At 41.6% G+C, this 23,671-nt stretch overlaps 1 protein-coding gene across 6 annotated transcripts in view; it reads left to right on the top strand.

Annotated features, from left to right (window-relative positions):
• The window catches only part of mctp1a (multiple C2 domains, transmembrane 1a), a 494,888-nt gene that overhangs the window by 209,777 nt on the left and 261,440 nt on the right, over nucleotides 1-23,671 (top strand). For 4 of the 6 annotated variants that reach the window (XM_062050988.1, XM_062050985.1, XM_062050986.1 and 1 more), the window contains exons 3-6: nucleotides 11,942-12,084; nucleotides 12,176-12,255; nucleotides 19,469-19,580; nucleotides 22,164-22,202. In XM_062050988.1, the coding sequence (XP_061906972.1) occupies nucleotides 11,942-12,084; nucleotides 12,176-12,255; nucleotides 19,469-19,580; nucleotides 22,164-22,202 (374 nt within the window). The remainder of the gene's footprint in view (nucleotides 1-11,941; nucleotides 12,085-12,175; nucleotides 12,256-19,468; nucleotides 19,581-22,163; nucleotides 22,203-23,671) is intronic. The other 2 variants (XM_062050987.1, XM_062050984.1) reach the window with 1 other exon arrangement.

Here is a 23,671-nt window from a genome sequence, read left to right as displayed (position 1 = left end):
AACCTTTGATAGGTCAATAATTCATAATAACATTGATTTTGATTCAATATTATGTTTTAGACAATGACCGTTTGAAAGAAAAAAAACAACAGCTTTGTTTTATTAGTCAACGTTGCACCTTTTTCTAAATTACATTTCACCTTTAAGCTTTTTTATTTCACTTTTGTTATGTTTTTGTTTATTTTAATAGTATTTTTAGAATGTGCCGTGGGCCTTTAAAATATTAGCTGTGGGCCACAAATGGTAAAAAAAAATAAAAAAAACACAAAAAGTGCGTTAACGCCAACACTGGTTGACAGTATAACAAAATAAGTCACACTTACTGTATATTCTGTAACATTCACAGTTTTGGAAAAAAAAGTGCAGAGGTAGAAATATTCAAAATAACCTCTTGTATATAATCTAAACATAAATAATGCCTCAAAACAAGTTAATTAAATTTAAACAAAAAACAGCAGACGAGTTCTCGCCCTACACAGCTGTTTTGTGCTTTGTAGTGTCGATATGGGCTTGTAGATCTTTGGCCCCTTTATTTGCCACAGATACATACGTTGCTGCTTTGCACACAGTGCATTCTGCTTCCCATGTGTCACGGCCAGGACGAAAACACAAATACTTTTCCCGCAAATCATCCGTGAAGTTGCATTTACGTTTCGGCATTTCTTGTTCTCATGTCTCTCTCCACTCACTAGCTCTCTCGCTCTGTGTCTCTGCCCCTCCCTCACGAATGTTGCTAGTGCGCACACCTTCAGTTTTGTTTTTTTAACCCCTTCTTAACTTAACCCTGGACGTACATTGAAAATACAAGCAACCCAAATTCAAAATGCCGGACATTTGAGGCATTTAAGAAACCCCGCCCGGACACCCCCGCAAAAGTGGACATGTCCGGGGAAAAGAGGACGTATGGTCAGCCTAAGATACGAGGACACAACTTCGTTCTGCTCACGTCTGTATTGACTGCCAACAAATCAAACACCAAACATGTACAAGTACACAGTATTGCAACAAACATGCAATGCACTACAGTATTATCATACGGATTTTACATTCAAATATTCGAGTAGGTTTTCCTGTTCTTTGCACTAATAGACTTTACCTTAGTGTAACAGTATTTGAAGATGTCTCAACAAGTAAATACAAAGGTTCACCCAATACAATAAGCCTATATTGTTTTAGTAACAAGTCACTTATCATTCCTTAAGATTAAACAAACTACACTAAATTAGTCCCAGAAACTGTAGTAAATACACATTTCATCAGCAATATACACAGATTAATAATTAACTACGCACAGTACCTTTCTATATATTTAACACTGTTGATGCAATTAGCATCTGCTTCGTCATCGGCAGTGCAATTAGCTTTAGCATTAGCTTGGTCATGTATAAAGCCTTGTCGACTGAAAAGACACATATCATAAAAATATACTCTTTCAAACATGTTTAAACACTATAAAGATACATTCGGGGGTAAAGCTATTTACATAAAGACACTTGTACCTGAGAAGGGAGATGTTTGAGTATACAGATACGAGGACACAACTTCGTTCTACTCACGTCTGTATTGACTGAAAGCAGGAAGTCAGGTGTCCTCTAGTATATCTCCCAGCACAACGCGCCCCCAGCTGGAGCCGTCCAGTACTACAATGGCTCTTATTAATGCTGGCATTACAATAACATTAGCTCCATATTATACAAATAACGGTGCTTTACTGTTGTCATTAACAATAAACATTTTTAAGTTGCGAATATAAAATTACATAGTAATATAAGTCAAGAGCTTACTTTGCTACTTACAATCACTGTATTCTACTAGTAACTAAATTTACGTCCTGTCACAGTGACATGATACCGCATTTTCCGGACTATAGAGCGCACCCACTAAATTTAAAAAGAAAAAATATGTGTGCATATATAATAATACCTGGGATTTATATAGCGCTTTTCTAAGTACCCAAAGTCGCTTTACATGTAGAACCCAACATTCATTCACACCTGGTGGTGGTAAGCTACTTTCATAGCCACAGCTGCCCTGGTGTAGACTGACGGAAGCGTGGCTGCAATTTGCGCCAACGGCCCCTCCGACCACCACCTATCATTCATCATTCAATTCACCGGTTGTCACATATGCATGTACACTAGATGGCAGTGTTGCCCTGTTTGAGAGTGTCACAACATTGATGTTTACGGCAGACGACCTGCTTTACGGTAGGACAAAAACGTGACTGTTGTTGTTGTGTGATGTTGCCGCACTGAGTGGACGTTCATGAAAACTGCCTACAATAAACCCACCTAAAGAAACAAAGAAATCGCCCTCGATCATTCACATGGTGTCAGAAGTGGTCCGTGAGTCACGAAGTTCAATTTAAGACGGAAATAGACGACACGGCGAAGTTTAATCCCCCAGCGAGTTTTGCCTTTGACAAGCCGACGGAATGGCTCGACTGGAGACAGCGCTTTGAGCGATACAGACTCGCGACGAAACTCAACAATGAGGATGGTGACGTGCAGGTGAGCTGCCTGATTTATGCAATGGGCAACGAAGCAGAAAATATATATAAATCGTTCACCTTTGCCGAAGACGGACATAGAAACAACTTTGACCGCGTGGTGAAAAAGTTTGACGAGTATTTTTTCCCGAGGAGGAATATTATCCATGAGAGAGCATGTTTTCACCAGCGTGTCCAGCGGCCTGGGGAGAAGGCAGAGTGTTTTATCAGATCCCTGTACGATCTGTCAGAGCACTGTGAGTTCGGTGCCTGCCGGAATGAAAATATCCGCGACCGTATTGTTGTCGGGATAATTGACAAGGAGCTCTCACGCAGGCTTCAGCTAATGGCGGACCTAACGCTCGCACTGACAATACAGACCGTCAGGCAGTCAGAGGAGGTTGCGGCACAAGTAAACCTGCAGGGAGACAAGATGGGATCAGTACAGGAGGTGCGTTACAAACAACAACATCATTGGAAACAACAACAAGGCAAGACAAAAGACAGAAAATGGGGGAATGAAAATGAATGTGGAAAATGCGGGAAAGCTGAGCATGGCAGAGAGGGAAAATGCCCTGCAAGAAAAGCTACTTGCCACAACTGCCATAAAATCGGACATTGGGCCAGATTGTGTCGCAACAGCAACAACTCAGTGAATGAAATCACAGAAACTGGGCATGTTGAACAGACATCCTATTTCTTAGGTTCAGTGTGCAGTGGAGATCAATCAATCAATCAATCAATGTTTATTTATATAGCCCTTAATCACAAGTGTCTCAAAGGGCTGCACAAGCCACAACGACATCCTCGGTACAGAGCCCACATACGGGCAAGGAAAAACTCACCCCAGTGGGACGTCGGTGAATGACTATGAGAAACCTTGGAGAGGACCGCATATGTGGGTAACCCCCCCCCTCTAGGGGAGACCGAAAGCAATGGATGTCGAGTGGGTCTGACATTCTGACATAACATTGTGAAAGTCCAGTCCACAGTGGATCCAACACATCAGCGAGAGTCCAGTCCACAGCGGGGCCAGCAGGAAACCATCCCGAGCGGAGACGGGTCAGCAGCGCAGAGATGTCCCCAACCGATGCACAGGCTAGTGGTCCACCCGGGGTCCTGACTCTGGACAGCCAGCACTTCATCCATGGCCACCGGACCTATGCAACTCCCCCTCGCAAGGGACAGGGGAGAAGAGGAGAGAAGAAAAGAAACGGCAGATCAACTGGTCTAAAAAAGGGGGGTCTATTTAAAGGCTAGATTATACAAATGAGTTTTAAGATGAGACTTAAATGCTTCTACTGAGGTAGCATCTCTGACTGTTACCGGGAGGGCATTCCAGAGTACTGGAGCCCGAATAGAAAACGCTCTATAGCCCGCATACTTTTTTTTGGCTCTGGGAATCACTAATAAGCCGGAGTTCTTTGAACGCAGATTTCTTGTCAGGACATATGGTACAATACAATCGGCGAGATAGGCTGGAGCTAAACCGTGTAGTATTTTATACGTAAGTAGTAAAACCTTAAAGTCGCATCTTAAGTGCACAGGAAGCCAGTGCAGGTGAGCCAGTATAGGCGTAATATGATCAAACTTTCTTGTTTTTGTCAAAAGTCTTGCAGCCGCATTTTGTACCAACTGTAATCTTTTAATGCTAGACATAGGGAGACCCGAAAATAATACGTTACAGTAATCGAGACGAGACGTAACGAACGCATGAATAATGATCTCAGCGTCACTAGTGGACAAGATGGAACGAATTTTAGCGATATTACGGAGATGAAAGAAGGCCGTTTTAGTAACACCCTTAATGTGTGACTCAAACGAGAGAGTTGGGTCGAAGATAATTGCCTTGTGTAATTGTTTGGTTGTCAAATGTTAAGGTGGTATTATTAAATAGATGTCGGTGTCTAGCAGGACCGATAATCAGCAGACGGCGAGCAGTCACGCACGGTGAACCGGAACCGGAAGTGCACTGAGATGAGAAAGAACAGTGGACTGTTCAACTACAGGTGGATTCCATCCCAAAGGAATTTAAAATTGACACAGGAGCTGATGTCAGTGTAATAAGTGAGGATGCGTTTCACACACTCACCCCACTGAGAGCACTGGAACCTGCTGACATTCCTCTGGACAGCCCAGGAGGTGAACTGTTGTGTCTGGGCCAATTTAAAGCAACAGTTAGCTACAAAGGGAAGGATTACCCCTTTAAAGCATACGTGGTGCGCGGCAGTAGTGTCAACAATCTACTCAGCCGGTCCCTTTCAGTAAGAATGAACTTGGTGCGACGAGTCGACGAAGTGACACACACCACCACAGGACATCAGCAAGCTTACGGTGAGCATGGCGCACTAAACACTGAACCAGTTAGAATACAGCTGAAAGATGGTGCCCAACCGAATGCTGTTCATTCCGCACGACGTGTGCCCTTCCCAATTTTACAAAAAGTCAAAGATGAACTACACAGGATGGAGTATAACGGCATCATAGAGCCAGTAACACAGCCAACTGAATGGTGTGCACCAATGGTACCTGTTCTGAAGAAGAACACTGGCAAAGCCAGGATATGTGTGGACTTGAAACGGCTTAACGATTCAGTCAAAAGAGAGCGTTATATTTTACCTACCTCGGATGAGATCACGGCCAAGCTCAGTGGAGCAACGGTGTTCTCCTCTCTTGATGCTGCGAGTGGGTTCTGGCAGATCCCGCTGCACTCAGACAGCTGCAAGCTAACAACTTTTATTACACCGTTTGGCAGATACTGTTTTAAGAGATTACCATTCGGGATCACCAGCGCGCCGGAAATCTTCCAGCGAAAAATGCTGGAGACGCTGCAAGGGCTGGAAGGTGTTGAAGTTTTTATGGACGACATCCTGGTCTATGGGACCTCGATGGAACAGCATGACATTAGACTTGAAAAGGTACTTCAACACGTTGAATCAGCAGGCCTGAAGCTCAATAAAGACAAATGCTCCCTCAGACAAAGCCAACTACGTTTTTTGGGACACCTCATCGATCAGTCAGGGGTCAGACCCGACCCTAACAAAGTTGAGGCCATTCGACAGCTGGCCCCACCAAGAAATGTCCAGGAGCTTAAAAGAGTTCTGGGCATGGTGAACTACCTGGGGAGGTATGTTCCTAGCCTATCTACAATAGGTCAACCATTATATGAGCTTTTGAAAAGCAGGAACATCTGGACCTGGAGCCACACACAGCAGGCAGAATTTGAGAACATTAAGGAGTAGCTGACCACAGCACCGGTTCTTTCCTTCTACGATGTTGCTAAGCCCACAGCTGTGTCCGCCGACGCCAGTAGTTACGGCCTGGGGGGCGTACTGCTCCAACTCCATGGAGAGGAGTGTAAGCCAGTAGCCTACTGCTCCAGACGTCTCACTGAAGCCGAAACACGTTACGCCCAGATCGAGAAAGAGTGTCTGGCTGGTGTATGGGCCTGTGAAAAATTTGACAAGTATGTTTGCGGCTTGGATCAGTTCAGGCTTGAGACCGATCACAAACCATTAGTACCGCTTGTCAACAATAGAAGTCTGGACAATGTTCCTTTAAGATGTCAGCGGTTACTGATGAGACTCCTGAGGTACAAACCGGTAGCAGAATATGTGCCAGGGAAAACTCTTGTAGTTGCAGATGCCCTGTCTCGTAGCCCACAAACGCACACAAAAGGAGAGACTGACACTCAGGATGATGTGGCGTGCTACGTAGCCACAGTGATGCGGGGCATCCCAGCATCTCCAACCAGAATGGAGAGCATCAGGACAGCAACAATGGCCGACAGCCAGCTACAGGATGTCATCAAACTAATCAGGTCAGAAGGGCCAGAACGATTGCTAATGTCCCACCGTGTGCCAGAGACTTTCTAAAAGTGAAAAATGAACTATCAGAAGCTGATGGCTTGGTCACACGAGGAAACAGAATTGTTATTCCAAAGTTATTAAGAGCAGATATTTTGCAGAAAAAACACGATGGACATCAAGGGCTCACAAAGTGCAGAGAAAGGGCCAAAACATCGGTTTGGTGGCCAGGACTCTCTGTAGGACTTAAAGGCCTACTGAAACCCACTACTACCGACCACGCAGTCTGATAGTTTATATATCAATGATGAAATCTTAACATTGCAACACATGCCAATACGGCCGGGTTAACTTATAAAGTGACATTTACAACTTCCCGGGAAATATCCGGCTGAAACGTCGCGGTATGATGACGTATGCGCGTGACGAAGTCAGAGTAACGGAAGTTATGGTACCCGTAGAATCCTATACAAAAAGCTCTGTTTTCATTTCATAATTCCACAGTGTTCTGGACATCTTTTGCAATTTGTTTAATGAACAATGAAGGCTGCAAAGAAGACAGTTGTAGGTGGGATCGGTGTATTAGCAGCGGACTACAGCAACACAACCAGGAGGACTTTGTTGGAGCGCTAGCCGCGCTAGCCGTGCTAGCCGCCGACCTCACCTTGCCTTCCTACGTCTCCGGGCCGCCATACGCATCGGGTGAAGTCCTTCGTCCTTCTGCCGATCGCTGGAACGCAGGTGAGCACGGGTGTTGATGAGTAGATGAGGGCTGGCTGGCGTAGGTGGAGAGCTAATGTTTTTAGCATAGCTCTGTGAGGTCCCGTTGCTAAGTTGCTAAGTTAGCTTCAATGGCGTCGTTAGCACAGCATTGTTAACCTTCGCCAGCCTGGAAAGCATTAACTGTGTATTTACATGTCCACGGTTTAATAGTATTGTTGATTTTCTATCTATCCTTCCAGTCAGGGGTTTATTTTTTTGTTTCTATATGCAGTTAAAGCACGATGCTATCACGTTAGCTCGTAGCTAAAGCATTTCGCCGATGTATTGTCGTGGAGATAAAAGGCACTGAATGTCCATTTCGCGTTCTCGACTCTCATTTTCAAGAGGATATAGTATCCGAGGTGGATTAAAATACAAATCCGTGATCCACAATAAAAAAAAGGAGAGTGTGGAATCCAATGAGCCAGCTCTTACCTAAGTTACGGTCAGAGCGAAAAAAGATACGTCCATCACTGCCTCTCAAGTCGTTCACTGTAACGTTCCTCATCTACGAATCTTTCATCCTCGCTCAAATTAATGGGGTAATCATCACTTTCTCGGTCCGAATCTCTCTCGCTCCATTGTAAACAATGGGGAATTGTGAGGAATACTAGCTCCTGTGACGTCACGCTACTTCCGGTACAGGCAAGGCTTTTTTTTAATCAGCGAGCAAAAGTTGCGAACTTTATCGTCGATTTTCTCTACTAAATCCTTTCAGCAAAAATATGGCAATATCGCGAAATGATCAAGTATGACACATAGAATGGATCTGCTATTCCCGTTTAAATTTAAAAAAATCATTTCAGTAGGCCTTTAAGAACATTGTAGGGTCGTGCAGGACCTGTCAGGAGCAGAAGCGAGCTCAGCAGAAGGAGCCACTCATCTCCACACCCCTGCCAGACCGTCCATGGAAGCGAATCGCTCTTGACCTTTGCGAACACAACAAGCGCGATTATCTGGTGATATCTGATTACTATTCACGGTACCTGGAAATCCTGCATCTACCATCAACAACCAGCGCTCAGGTTATTCAGAGACTGAAAGCAACCTTCGCTAGGTTTGGTATCCCGGACGAGGTGGTGAGTGACAACGGACCTCAATTTTCCAGTGCGGAATTCCAGGAGGTGGCGCGACAACTGGACTTCAGACACATTACGTCTAGTCCTCACCACCCTCAAGAAAACGGACATGCAGAAAGAGCAGTGCAGACAGCAAAGAGAATCCTCCGACAGGACGATCCACTGGTAGCTCTCATGTGCTATCGTTCGACTCCCTGCACTACCGCAGGAGTTAGCCCAGCAGAACTGCTGATGGGGAGGAAGATCCGAACAACTCTCCCTACGCTCGAGAAAAATCTGCAACCTAAATGGCCCAACAGAAAGACTGTCAAGCAAAAGGATGCTAAAGAGAAGACTAAACAAGCCTTCTATTACAATCGCCGTCATGGTGCCAGACATCTTCCTGCTCTACAGCCGGGAGATAATGTCTACATCAAGCTGGACAACGAAAAATCTTGGAAGACGCCAGCAGTTGTCTCAAAAGAAAATATTACTCCGAGATCTTATATCGTCAATACACAGGGAGGAGCAGTGCTGCGGCGTAACAGACTTCGTCTTCGGGCACAACCAATCCCCGAGCCGGAAAAGACTACCCCACCTGTGCACACCAATGAGAGTGGTGGGATGATTTCTCAATCACTGTGTGCCACCGTTACACAGGATAGCTGCCCAAATCCAAGTGAGCTGACAACCCCAACACAAACACCAGGACATGTTTTGACCAGGTCTGGCCGTGTCAGTAAGCCAGCCGCTAAACTGGACTTGTAGAGAAAAGTGTTTTGGGTGTTTCACATTGGACAATGGGGTGACTTAAAAAAAACTAACAAAAAAAACCCACCTATGGCCTTTGGGGGGTAAGAAGAAGAAGAGAGATGACACAATCATCTGTTCACTTTGAGAATGCACATTGAGTTATGTTTTACGGAACATTCGTGTAACAGTTATGTAGCTTCTGTACATTTTGATAAGAGTAATTGCTTCCTTTTTTATTGCGACAAAGGAAGTACACTTTGAGTTATTTGCAACTTAGACCTATTTTTACAGATTTGAATTTACTGTTACATATCCCACTTGCGGTTTGAAAGTATTAGACAATGATGTGGCATCACAATTGTAATATTGTTCATTTCAATTCAGCTATTATTACCTGTTAAGATACACTTTGCAGTTATTTGATATAACTTGAAAAGGAGGGAGATGTCACATATGCATGTACACTAGATGGCAGTGTTGCCCTGTTTGAGAGTGTCACAACTTTGATGTTTACGGCAGACAACCTGCTTTACGGTAGGACAAAAACGTGACTGTTGTTGTTGTGTGATGTTGCCGCACTGAGTGGACGTTCATGAACACTGCCTACAATAAACCCACCTAAAGAAACAAAGAAATCTCCCTCGATCATTCACACCGGTGTGAGTGGCACCGGGGGCAAAGGGTGAAGTGTCCCGCCCAAGGACACAACGGCAGCGATTTTTGGATGGTAAGAGGCGGGGATCAGCTAAACAGACTCGATAACTCCATGGTGACATTTTGGTGAATTTACTGAGGAATTTGTGAAACTGAAACAATACAAAAAGAATGCCGTTGTAAGTTAATAACACTAACACAGACACTCATAAACGTGTTAGCAGATTAGCTAATGCTAACGACGCTCACTTGATTAGATTACAATAGCACATACAAATATGCATGAAATCACTCCTACAGACATTACACATGGCACAGTTTAGTAAGTACAAATAGTTTTAGTTATATTGTAAAACTTACAAACGCTGCTTAGAGCGCATGAAGAATCCAAACCATTAAAAAACGCTATGGACGGCTTGAAGAAGGATTTTTTACTTCTGGTTGAAAGCTAAACAGAAAGGCACTGCAGCACCTGCAGTGAGCGAACTAGTCCAAAAGATGGCGCACCATGTCAGTGTCTTTGCTTGTTTTTTTTTGTTTTTTTTATTATTTCCATTATGTTTGTCAGTGGAGAAAAATCCATAAATTAGCAGGGTTCAAAGTGTAGGAAAAAAAGTCAGGAATTTCAATAGATTAAACATATGTACATTTTAGGGCTGCAACGATTTGTCCACATTGTCGGTAAATATCAACGATGAAATGTAATGTGTGGGAACATTTCACCCTAATCTTGTTAAAACACAAGTAGCTTGCTTATTTTGAAAAGCAAACTGTTTTTTATAGAAGTACACCTGGGGCCGTATTTATGAAGCTTTTTAGAATTACTCCTAAGAAGTCTGCTAAGAGTTGACTTAAGAGTAAATAAATTCTTCACTGAAAGCTGCACTTAAATGTTTGTTATCAAGCGTCTTACTCACACTTTCAGCGAAGTGTAGGACTGAATCTTAAGTGTCACACTCAAAGCTGAATTACGACATTACTATTTGCCGTAAACGGAATTTTAGGTGACGTAATTTCTGTGTCCATAGAAATTACCAATCACGGAAGGGAATCCCTTGTCTAAGAATAAAGAAATATCTTAGAAATATTTAAGTGGACAATGGGAGTGTATATTTTGACAATAAACTACAAAATAATACAAAACAAACCAGTCCCCGCCCGCACTCACGCTACCACTCCCTCTCTTCTCTCGCCCACACACTCACTGACGTCACTCACCTCACACATACGCTACTCTCATAACATTTTCTTTCCAATTCATTAATTAGGCAACTCATTTGAAACTGGTGTGGGTGGCTCTATATATACTAGCCCACTGCAGCCACATGCAGAAATCAACAAGGAATCGAAAATTATTAAATCTGTGACAAAAATAATACCCGCTCTGTCTAAACGATACCGTTTGATCAGCTGCTCGTCATCAAACAAAGCCAGGACATCCTTCCGCTCCCTGAACGTTCGCACACGTCTCTCTCGCCTCAGTGCCATCCCCTGCTGGCAACTCCTAACCACTTAAGACACCTCTGAAGGTCTCTTAAATATCGTGGAGAGTAGGAGTGATTCTTAGACTTAAGAAAGTTGATAAATAGCTTTTATTCTTAAGTTTGAGAGTAGGACTAAATTTCGCAAATTCTCAGGACTTAAGTGTAAAATGGCACTCTAAGACGCTTGATAAATACGGCCCCAGAGATACGAGAACATTTAAAGCGGAGGCATGACGTGTGGAAGATGCGATCTCAACTTGATAAGATAGTTAGCTTGTTACTTTGCTAGCTCGCTAACAAGTGTGATATGTTATGTGGAAAAATGGATTTAAACATCTATTTAGCTAAGTCCATCAGCTAAACTTTGTTTATATCTCAGACTTAGATTGGTCACATTTGGTCTTAGATTTAGATTGGTCACATCTTGTCATAGACTTGGATTGGTCACATCTTGTCATAGAATTGGATTGGTCACATGTGGTCTTAGACTTGGATTGGTCACATCTGTTCTTAGACTTAGATTGGTCACATCTGTTCCTAGACTTAGACTGGTCACATCTGGTCTTAGACTTAGATTGGTCAGATCTAGTCTTAGACTTAAATTGGTCACATCTAGTCTTAGAGTCCCACTTGTTTGTAACCATTTTGAAAACAAATTATAAATGTATGCATCATCCTGTTATACTGTATCTCCCATTCTATATTGTGTTTTGGAAAAAGGTTGTCATTCATCTTGATATAAAGAAACATATTTTATTTTTGAGCCCTTGGCTTGTAGCAAATTGGATTTTTTGGCCCTCTGATGTATTTGACATTGACATCTATAATGTCTACTTTTTATTGATAGTTTAACAACATTATATGCTAATATGTTCATTTCCATTGTTTTACATTGTCTCTTTTAATATAATTTTTTTTTTATTCATTTCCTCTTAGGAACCAGTGATCCATATGTCAAGTTCAAGATCGCAGGGAAGGAGGTGTTCAGGAGTAAGACCATTCATAAGAACCTGAACCCAGTGTGGGATGAGAGAGTAACGATCCTGGTGGAAAGCCTGAGGGACCCTCTGTACGTCAAGGTAGAGTTTATTAGTTGGACATTACAAAAGTCATGTTGAGGATCGCTTTACGGATCGTCTCTTTACTTTTTACTGCTTTATGTCTCTCAAGGTTTTTGACTACGACTTTGGACTGCAGGATGATTTTATGGGCTCAGCATATCTCCACTTGGAGTCACTGGAACATCAGAGGTATTTATTTTGTCATTAAATAGTCAAATTTTAGTACTAACATCAGAGGTGTCGAGCTCCAGTGCAAGTATACGCGGTCTTGTGTCGCCCTCTTGTGGTAGTTTTAAGAAACACACTCATGCTCTCTTTACATTAAAGAGTTCCTGCTAAATATCAAACATCCATCCATCCATCCATCCATCCATTTTCTACCATTTGTCCCTTTCGGGGTTGCTGGAGCCTATCTCTGCTGCATTCGAACGTGTGCAAGGTTATTGAGCCATAAAAATATTGATATGTAGATTTATTTCAGCATCGTTTGTAGACTTTGTAAATGATTGCCATGTTTTTCTTGTGCACGTGCAATAATATAAGTACATTTTATTCTCACACAAATTGTTCAAATACAAACAGCCAATTAAAAAACAAGCATGATGCAACAACAGATACTGCAAATAAAATAACAAATATGATCATATAAATAAATATGTAATGATTAATAAATACTGTGTCTGCTTGTAAGTACTCTGTGTGCGCCAGTGCCGGCCCAAGCCTCCATGGGGCCCTAAGCAAAATTTGATTTTGGGGCCCTCTATTTCTGCCAATAATATTGATTGTTGATCATTCATACACCTACTATAAACTCATTGCGGCTCTGGCAGTGTTGTTTACATTATCCTATTGTCAGCCTGGCATGTCTTTACAAATGACATGTCATTTATAAAGATATGGGGGTGGCCCAGTCAAGAACATAAATAATACCAATGAATGATGTCCAGAGTGCCACATATGGTTCCTAATCTTAAAATGTAGAAAACATTCAGCTACAAGAGTGGCCTGGGGTTGAACAGTCCAAGTGATAAAGCTTTGTATTTACAGTAAAAGTGTCATCTTGTCTCATCAGTCTTGTACATATTAGTCTTTAATTACTAGTTTATATTTTTAGTTAATTGTTCATATTTAATATTTACTTTGTACAAAGAGAGTGCAGTCTACTGAAGTTAAATTCCATGTGTGTTAAACATAACTGGACAATAAAGATGATTCTGATTCACTTTATTATTTTTGGTAACAAAAACCTGAAACAGCAATGTGCAGAAATAATTCGTAGTGCAAGAAAAACAATAAAGTGCAACAATAAAATCACTTAAATATATATAAAAAGGAACAAATTCAATTGTACAAAAAACAACATAATTAAATTAAATATCAAGCAAATACTTAAATGATATTACTGAACAGAGTTACCAGAAACAAGGTAACATAACGGTTTATAAACAAATATAAAGTTACTACATATTAAAACTATGTAAATGTACATAACGATGTGCAAAAAATTTTTTGGGAAAAAATCAAAATAAACTACCTTAAATTAAGGTCCTTAATTCACACATTTGACCATCACATCACAGTTTTGTTCCTCTGTTCTTCACCACCCACACCACTCCACCCACTCCTTAAAACCTGTGCTTCCTGGCTTTTCTGGAGGCAAAGTCATTTATGACATCACTGTAAGAAATCTGATGGCCGACTTTGTTATTAATACTAATCACTGCCAGTCCAATCAGTCTTTCTTGAGCCATGGAAGATCTCAAGTAGTTTTTTGTGACATTGTTTTGCCTCTATCTGCGCTTTTGATGCCCACGGCAGGCGGCAAACGTCACAGGTGCAGCAGAGGCAGCTTTACATTTAAAGAGAGGCAGGAAGAATCACTAGGCCTAGATCAGCAGCAGCACTCTGTTGACCTAAAATTGTGTTTTTGTACAATAATATATCTTTGATCATTTAGAAATCATCAGTCAGACTCGTACATGCAAAAAATAAAAAATAAGAATTTTTTGTTAATTGCTTTTGGGGGCTCCCTGGTGGCCGCGGGGCCCTAAGCAAGCGCTTAGTACGCTTATGCCTTGGGCCGGCTCTGGTGTGCGCTGCTGCACATGCTCCTCTGCTCGTAAACCCAGCAGTGTCACAACGTGACGACGCGCCGTCACTTTTCAAACAGAGTATAGTACCGTTTTTGATTCATTAGTACCGCAATACTATACCAGTACCGGTATACCGTACAACCGTAATTGGTTGGTAAATTACCAAAATTCAATGGTCAAAATGTCAGAACCCAACATTGAATAAACGTTGTCAAAAAGCATGTTGTTTCATCGTTGTATTTGTGTTGTAGAATATTGGTTGGGAAATGACCAAAATTCAATGGTAAAATCAACGTCACAACCTGATATTGATTAAACGTTGTCAAAAAGCATGTTGTTTCAACGTTAGATTTGAGTTGCTCAGTGTCAGGACCTAATTCAACAAGTTCTCAACGCTGTTTCAATGTCTTGTGCCTGCTGAGATGGTTACGCGATATAGACAAGTTAGACACCATACGATACAAATTATATCAATTTGGCTGACAATAGAGCTTTTAATACCATCATCATATTGTGATAATACTTATTATTGACACATTCTCACTGTGTCTCGCAAATTTAACAGCAACCTCAATGCAATGTAGCGTCCTCTCTCGCAAGCTCGCGGCTAATGTCCCTTCACAGTGCGAAGGTGCTTTTTAAGTCACTCATCCTCGCCTCCATTGCGGCAGGTAAGTCAAGTCAAGTCAAGTCAACTTTATTTATATAGCACATTTTCAACAACTGTTTAGGTTGCACCAAAGTGCTTTACAGGTTAAAAAAGCATGGAGCAAACAAAAAACAAACAAACAAAAAAAAAAAAAAACCAACAACAAAAAAAAAAAAAAAAACAACTAAGCAAAACAAAAAACAAACAAACAAAGAACATAAACAATGAGTGTGCTAAACAAGACAATGCAAATGCAATACGGTAAAAGGGGTCGAATAAAAAGTTTAAAAAAAAAAAAAAAAAAAAAAAAAAAAAAAATTTGCAGAAAAAAAAAAAATAATAATAATAATAATAAAAGTGCTACAAATTGAAAAATACAACTAAAGCGAAGGGGTGGGAGGGGGGGGGGACTAGAAATGGTGGCCTAGTGGGCGGACTCAGCTCGGGTCAAAGGCCAGCGAGAAGAGGTAGGTTTTAAGGAGGGTTTTGAAGACCCCCAGGCTCCGGGCTGACCTAATGTGGAGGGGAAGGCTGTTCCAGAGCTTAGGGGCGGCAACGGAAAAGGCTCTGTCCCCTCTGGTCTTTAGCCTGGATCTGGGGACCGCCAAAAGCATTTGGTCAGCTGACCTCAAGGCTCTAGACGAGGTATGGTGATGCAGCAGCTCGGTCAAGTATTGTGGGGCCAGACCATTTAGGGATTTAAAAACAATTAAAAGTAATTTAAAATCAATGCGGTGACGGACAGGGAGCCAGTGGAGTGAGGCCAGCACTGGGGTGATGTGCTCGCGTTTTTTGGTACTGGTGAGGAGACGGGCAGCCGCGTTTTGCACAAGCTGCAAACGGCGGAGTGATGCCTGATCAATGCCAGCGTACAGTGAGTTATTGTTGTCTAGCCGGTGTGTGATGAAGGCGTGGATAGCAGTCTCCAGGTCGCTCTGGGAGAGATAGGCCTTGGTCTTTGCTAGGGTTCTGAGATGGTAAAAGCTGGTACTAACCACTGAGCTGACCTGTTTGGTGAATTTGAAGGCACTATCAAAGATCACACCGAGATTTCTCACGGAGGACCGGATGTTTACACCCAGAGGACCAAGAGCACTGACAGACGAGACTGGAGATGTATCGCCGAAGATGATTATCTCGGTCTTGCTCTCATTAAGGTTGAGGAAGTTAGCACTCATCCATGCTTTAATGTCAGTCAGACAGTCAAGCAGTGGTTGAAGTGCGACCTGTCCTGTGGCCTTAAGAGGTAAATAGATCTGAACATCATCGGCATAACAGTGGAATGGGACATTGTGCTTGACCAGGATTTCACCTAAAGGTAGAATGTACAGTAGGAAGAGTATGGGACCCAGGATTGACCCCTGAGGAACACCACAGGTAAGGGGGGCCACCGAGGAGAGAAAGTCTCCTAGCTGCACAGAGAAACTCCGGTCAGTTAGGTAGGACTGAAACCAGCTTAGGGCTACACCTGAGATGCCCACGTACTGCCTCAGTCGTGACAGTAGAATCCTGTGATCCACTGTGTCAAAGGCAGCTGTGAGGTCCAGAAGCATCAGGATCACAGGACTACCAGAGTCAGCGGCCAGAAGCAGATCGTTTTGCACCCTCAGGAGTGCCGTTTCAGTGCTGTGAGATGTTTTGAAACCAGATTGGAATTTCTCGTGGATGTTATTTGCAGCTAGAAAAGATTGTAACTGGACATACACTACTCTCTCAAGGATTTTGGACAGAAAGGGTAACTGAGAGATAGGCCTAAAGTTAGAAAGAACAGACGTGTCAAGATTTTTCTTTTTAATTAAAGGCTGCACCACAGCATGCTTAAAAGCAGCCGGGACATATCCGGAGGAGAGGCAGGTGTTAATCAACCATAAAATAGTAGGGCCAACTGAATCAAGGACTTCTTTGAGAAGGCGAGAGGGAAGGCTATCTGATGGGCAATATGTGGGCCGCAGGTGTTTGACTGCGTCCGAGAGGGAGGAGAGGGAAATAGGCTCAAACTGCTCGAAAACAGCAAGCTGGGGAAGCGGGGGAGGGGGAGGGAGAGGAGGAGCGGAGGTGTCAGATGGTCTGAGTGCAGAGATTTTGTCAATGAAGAAGTTTAAGAAACTTTCACAGAGGACAGGTGAGGGGACAACAGGTGACACATCACGGGGGTTGATGAGAGAATTTAAAACTTTAAAAAGAACTTGGGGTTTATGACTGTTACTGGAGATCAAGGTGGAAATATACTTTGTTTTCGATGCTTTTACGGCTCGCTGGTATAGGTAAAGTATGTTTTGTACAAGTATGATTTATTAATGGAGGTCGAAGAATAGCTAAACATGCTACACAAACTAAACTAAACCACACACCACAGGAGGATACAATAAGCCGTGCTAACCGCTAAACTAGAGCTACTGAACATATAATCAGAAGAGGGTGGATCAATTAAAATATTGACAGTAACAATACCAAGTATAATATCAGTATGTGGTAGGATACTACAGTGATTAGATTGATATTTTCTATTGTATAACAAAAAAATGTTTGTGTTTTTTTTAATTGTTTACAAACTCAGGAAATGAGTCCTTTGAGGTATTCAAAGGGAAAAAACATATTTTGCACAACATGTTGAAAAGAGAATAAATACATTTCAACATTGAATTGATATTGTTACATCGCCATCATGTGTTTTTGTTTGATTGTAATTGTGATGAAAACTTGAAGCATTCAACAGTGTTGAACATTATCAGTATCAACATTGGTATGGCCAATACGGCCCTTGTAATTACTTGATATCGGATCCATACACATGTTTGCAGTATCGTCCAAAACTAATGTAAAGTACCCGAACAATAGAAGACTAAGTACTTATTACATTTGAACAGAAGTGTAGATAGAAACATGTTGCAACAGAAAGTAGCCAGATTAAAGTAAATTAGCAAATAGATTAGTTAAAAACAAAACAAAAACAAAAAACAATCGGAAATTATTGGGGTGTCAAGAAAAATAAAGATTTTTATTTGTAACGATTCTTAATAGATTAAAAAATCGATTTAAACATTTTTTTTTTCTTTTAAATCTGTCTGTCCAGCCACTCAGGCAAGTCATATTGTTAATGTAGATTATCTATATCTGCTGTACACATTTACTTTAGAAAAGAGAAGTGTGGTATACTTATCTTGTTGTCTTATTTGTATTTGACTTTATTACATTTTTGGGTAGAATTTTATTTAAAAAAAACAACTACAACCAACGCTAGCAATGGTTATACTGGTGAAAATAAGTAGATCATGCTTAGCAGCCTAATGTACGCCCAAGACTAAAGAGGAGACATTTTACCAAGGTACGTCTATAGGCTACTGTTTCAAACGTTTCACATTGCCATATAACTTGGTGCATGTAGTCCACAATATGCAAACACCAATGAGGAATTATTTTATCATGTGATCTGGAACCAATTTCCTCAGCGTATCAGCATATTGAGAAGGAAATACGCACTGACACTACCCATATCCATATAGATTGTGTTTGTCCAAAAGATATTTTGCCCTGTCAGTTGGATGAGACATCGACATACAGGCTAACGGGCATATATTTCCCCCCGTTAGCCTGTATGTCGATGTGTCATTGACCGGGCTAGCATGCTAAGCATTACACTAGGAGCTAAGCACCATCACACTAAGCATTTGTTGCAGGAACATACTAGCTTTGTTAGACAAGATCATAGACTGTATTGGACAATATAGTTTACATACCAAATGTCCATTTCCATGTATTACAAGTAATAAGAAAAGGTAAATGCCTGACTTACCTATCAAGGAGGAAATTAGCAAGTTTGTCATCAGATGAAAACATATTCAATGTTCTGGCTTTGTCATGAATAAGTTACGTAACGAGGCCTTCGAAATGAAAACAATAACAAGATTTTGGGGCTGAAATTAGCATATGAGCTAAACTACTGTTATCAGTTAAAGAGGTACTGGAAAATAATTAATGCATTTTGACATATCAGGGCCATTTAATGATGACTTCGCATGAAATTATTACATATGGCTCCTTTAACTGAAACAGAAATCATTTCGGAGGCCCACCCACACTTTGAAAGACCCTGCTATAATCTGTTATTTCCTGTACAGTTTACAAGCTCAATTGGTTCTAAGACGGAGCTCTTAATTCAAAACGCTTGTATCACAAATTGCAGTGGCCAATGGAAATCAATTTAATCGGTTGCCCCCAAAAAGCACAATTTTAACATGTAAACATACTTCTAGATCAGAGTATTGTATAAATACAATACAATGGTTTTATGAAGTAATTTAGTGAGCCTCTATCTCTGTCAAACACACCATCAGCAGCTTCTCCATATTTTCTGGGATACATTTCCACCCTTTAGATATTATTTTAACGTCCTTGGCTGGCGTTATCGACTCATTCTGCGTCTGCACGGTGCGTCATTCGCCCCAATTGCTTCGCTCGGTCATGTTTTTGATGATTTCTTTCTCTAATTCAATGACTATCGTCCATTTCTTCTTCTCAGCACTGTCCTTTACACTCGTTGTCTTCCTTCCCACAATTGGAAACACAAACTCATGTCGATCTCTAGCTGTGAGCTAATGCCCTAACGAGTACGACCGTAGCTCACTGTGGCATTTTAGTGAACCTAATGTCCTCCCTGCAGGATGCTGGACATCTCCCTGGACCTCAGTGACCCACATTATCCGGAACATAACCTCGGCAGCCTGGAAATATCCTTTACTTTATCGCCCCGAGATGGAGACATGAGAGACGCGGTAAGAAAAAAAAAAAAAGTTCTTGTTTTTCCTTTCAGTTTTTGTGTATTGACCTGGAAGTTCTGGCTCCATTCATGCTCCGTTTCTGGAAACGCTTCAACTCAGCAAGCGTTCTTGCACAAACACAAACGTCATAAATATGTTGGTGTAAAAGTTCCATTTTCAAAGAGCGCCGAGGTCTCTTCTTCCAACTCGATGCGTGAGTCGCAGTTATTTCTGCTCAATTATTTGTTGGTCTAATTGGACCCCTGCACGCTCGACCCAGAACAAGGCGGAGTCATGGGGGAAATACTTTATTCCGTTTGATCTGATGTCTTAATTTTGCTGCTTATTTACTTGGGAGAGTCCACACTTGACAGAACAAATAAAGTCTATTTAGGTTAAGCACCATTTTGGATCTATCCGGCTGTGACGGAAACAAGTACAAGGCTGCACATTTTGGATCTGTTGAATTTGTAAAAGGACACCTCCAAATAGTATGTTATTTACATTGAAAACATAAATAATACAAATATTTTTGTGTGCATGTATTTACATGTTCAATGCAACCTCCTACAGCTTTGACATTTCACTTTCTAGTGCTAAAATAAAGCAATAGTTGATTCTAAACAATCCTGGATTATGGACATACACTATATTGCCAAAAGTATTTGGCCACCCATCCAAATGATCAGAATCAGGTGTCCTAATCACTTGGCACGGCCACAGGTGTATAAAATCAAGCACTTAGGCATTGAGACTGTTTCTACAAACATTTGTGAAAGAATGGGCCGCTCTCAGGAGCTCAGTGATTTCCAGCGTGGAACTGTCATAGGATGCCACCTGTGCAACAAATCCAGTCGTGAAATTTCCTCGCTCCTAAATATTCCAATGTCAAAAGTCGGCTTTAATATAAGAAAATGGAAGAGTTTGGGAACAACTCAGCCACCAAGTGGTAGGCCACGTAAACTGACAGAGAGGGGTCAGCGCATAGTGCAAAGAGGTCGCCGACTTTCTGCACAGTCAGTTGCTACAAAGCTCCAAACTTCATGTGACCTTCCAATTAGCCCACGTACAGTATGCAGAGAGCTTCATGGAATGGTTTTCCATGGCGGAGCAGCTGCATCTAAGCCATACATCACCAAGTCCAATGCAAAGCGTCGGATGCAGTGGTGTAAAGCACGTCGCCACTGGACTCTAGAGCAGTGGAGACGTGTTCTCTGGAGTGATGAATCACACTTTTCCATCTGGAAATCTTATAGACGAGTCTGGGTTTGGAGGTTGCCAAGAGAACGGTACATTTTGGATTGCATTGTGCCGAGTGTGAAATTTGGTGGAGGAGGAATTTTGGTGTGGGGTTGTTTTTCAGGAGTTGGCTTGGCCCCTTAGTTCCAGTGAAAGGAACTTTGAATGCTCCAGGATACCAAAACATTTTGGACAATTCCATGCTCCCAACCTTGTGGGAACAGTTTGGAGCGGGCCCCTTCCTCTTCCAACATGACTGTGCACCAGTGCACAAAGCAAGGTCCATAAAGACATTGATGACAGAGTGGTGTGGATAAACTTGACTGGCTTGCACAGAGTCCTGACCTGAACCCGATAGAACACTTTTGGGATGAATTAGAACGGAGACTGAGAGCCAGGCCTTCTCGACCAACATCAATGTGTGACCTCACCAATGCGCTTTTGGAAGAATGGTGTAAAATTCCTATAAACACACTCCGCAACCTTGTGGACAGCCTTCCCAGAAGAGTTGAAGCTCTAATAGCTGCAAAAGGTGGACCGACATCATATTGAACCCTATGGGTTATGAATGGGATGGCACTTGAAGTTCATATGTGAGTCAAAGCAGGTGGCCTAATATTTTTGGCAATATAGTGTAGGTGACCATTCTCTGTGGGTTTGACTCCAGGTGGGGAAAATAATCGATTTTTCGATGCATGGCAATTCGGACATGAACGATTATAAAATGGATTTGTAAACATCGATAATCGATATATTTATTGGGAATAAAGTCATAATTTGGCTGACTGCAGCGAGACACCTCGATGGGAGATACGACCATCCTTTATTTGAGGGCACTTATGTTCCAGTTTTGCACACATTTCATGTGTTTAATAAATGTGATGGGAATGTCTTATTACAAATGCACTGTTTTTAAAAGATAACCGCTTATTGAGTGAAACGAAAAGACATGTAAAACTGCATCAATATCCATCGATTAAAGATGCACCAATAATCAAGTCCGAATGGAATGGTGAGGTGGCCAAAGATTCCCACCTGTAGTTCTGACTAATTGTCGGTCGATGTATTTTGGAAGAGAGTGTGTCCAAATGGAATAAAACAGACCCTAAGTGTATGTGTGTGTGCATGTTGTAAAAGACCACACAAGGCGAGTCCTTCCTGCCTTTTTCATGTGCATGACTAACCAACGCCTCAATAAAGTCTTCTGAACTAACCCCACCCCTTTTTCACCGGTTCACCACTACCACTTGAACACCTTACATCACAGTCCCATTAACCTCTGACCCTGCAGGGGTGGGGGGCTGTGGGGGGGGGGGGGGGGGGGGGGGGCACTCTGTAACCGCTTTGTCTCATCTACAGACCATGCTTTTGAGAAGGAGCTGGAAAAGATCCAGTAAGGTAACTAAAAACGCATGTAACCCCCCCAACACTACCCACTGTACCCCACCTGTGTCTCGCCTGGTGTGCTGCTCCATTTTTCCTATCTCTTGTTGTCCTCCCCTGCATTGCATTGGCAACTTTTGTTTTTTTTCATTAGAACTTTACTTTCCACAAGCAGCAAAATATCCATGTTGGTCCAATTCAAAACAGTTATTCTGATTTTGTGGTACTCCCTGGCTCCACTCAAGACAGGGCCGGCCCGTGGCAAAAACACTCTATGCTGTAGTTTAGGGCCACAACCACTAGGAGTTAGGGTTGTCCTGATACCAATATTTTGATATCGATATAAAAATGAATTTCGATACTTTTCTAAATAAAGGGGACCACAAAAATATGTCTATCGGATTTATTTTAGCAAAAAAATCTTAGTGTACATTAAACATGTTTATTATTGCAATCGAATAACAATCTTGTCCTTAAATAAAATAGTGAACATACTAGACAACTGGTCTTTTAGTAGTAAGTAAGCAAACAGCAACTCCTAATTAGTCTGCTGACGTATGCAGTAACATATTGTGTCATTTATCATTCTATTATTTTGTCAACATTATGAGGGAAAAACTGTAAAAATTGAGTATTAATCTACTTGTTAATTTACTGTTAATAGCTGCTTATTTTCTGTTTTAACATGTTCTATCTACACTTCTGTTAAAATGTAATAATCACTTATTCTTCTGTTGTTCGATACTTTACATTAGTTTTGGATGGTACCACAAATTTGAGTATCGATCCGATACCAAGTAGTAACAGGATCATACATTGGTCATATTTAAAGTAATGTTCTGAGTTTATAAACATAAAAAACATTTTTTTTAAAGGAAAAAAGATTTTGTGACTGTAAAAAATATTGATGTAATCATAGTAGTATCGACTAGATACACTCTTGTACTTAGTATCATTACAGTGGATGTCAGGTGTAGATCCACCCATGGCATTTGTTTACATTCAGGGGTGCAATCTTTTGTTAGCGGTGAGCTATTGTATCCTTCTACGGTGTGTAGTCAAGCATGTTTAGCCATTTCTTGTCTTGCAGTGATAATGAAACTTGTAAGAAACTTACTTTATTTGTCGCCATGGAAGCCAGGATTAGTGATTTAGAAGTAGCTAAAACACTGCCGACTGCGGATGTATGTTAGCCGCTAACTAGCTAGCCATGTCTTAAAGCACCTCTTCCTGAGGGTGTTTAAGTGTTATAACTTCACCTTTACCTTTAGTTTTTAGACCAAAATGCGTCCGTTCTCCCTTTTCTGTCTGCACATTGTGTCTGCTTGTAAGTACTCCGTGTGTGCGCGCTGCTGAACATGCTCCTATTCTCATAAAACCAGCAATGTCATAATGTGCCGTCAAATTAAAAAAATGGGGAACTGTATTTTTCAAACAGAGTATAATACCGTTTTTAATTCATTAGTAGTATACTAACTTTTTTT

Source organism: Entelurus aequoreus, linkage group LG06, assembly GCF_033978785.1.
Source record: "Entelurus aequoreus isolate RoL-2023_Sb linkage group LG06, RoL_Eaeq_v1.1, whole genome shotgun sequence".
NCBI lineage: Eukaryota > Metazoa > Chordata > Actinopteri > Syngnathiformes > Syngnathidae > Entelurus > Entelurus aequoreus.
The sequence above is the reverse complement of the archived record's forward strand: the minus strand, read 5'-3'. Positions and strand labels throughout refer to the sequence as shown.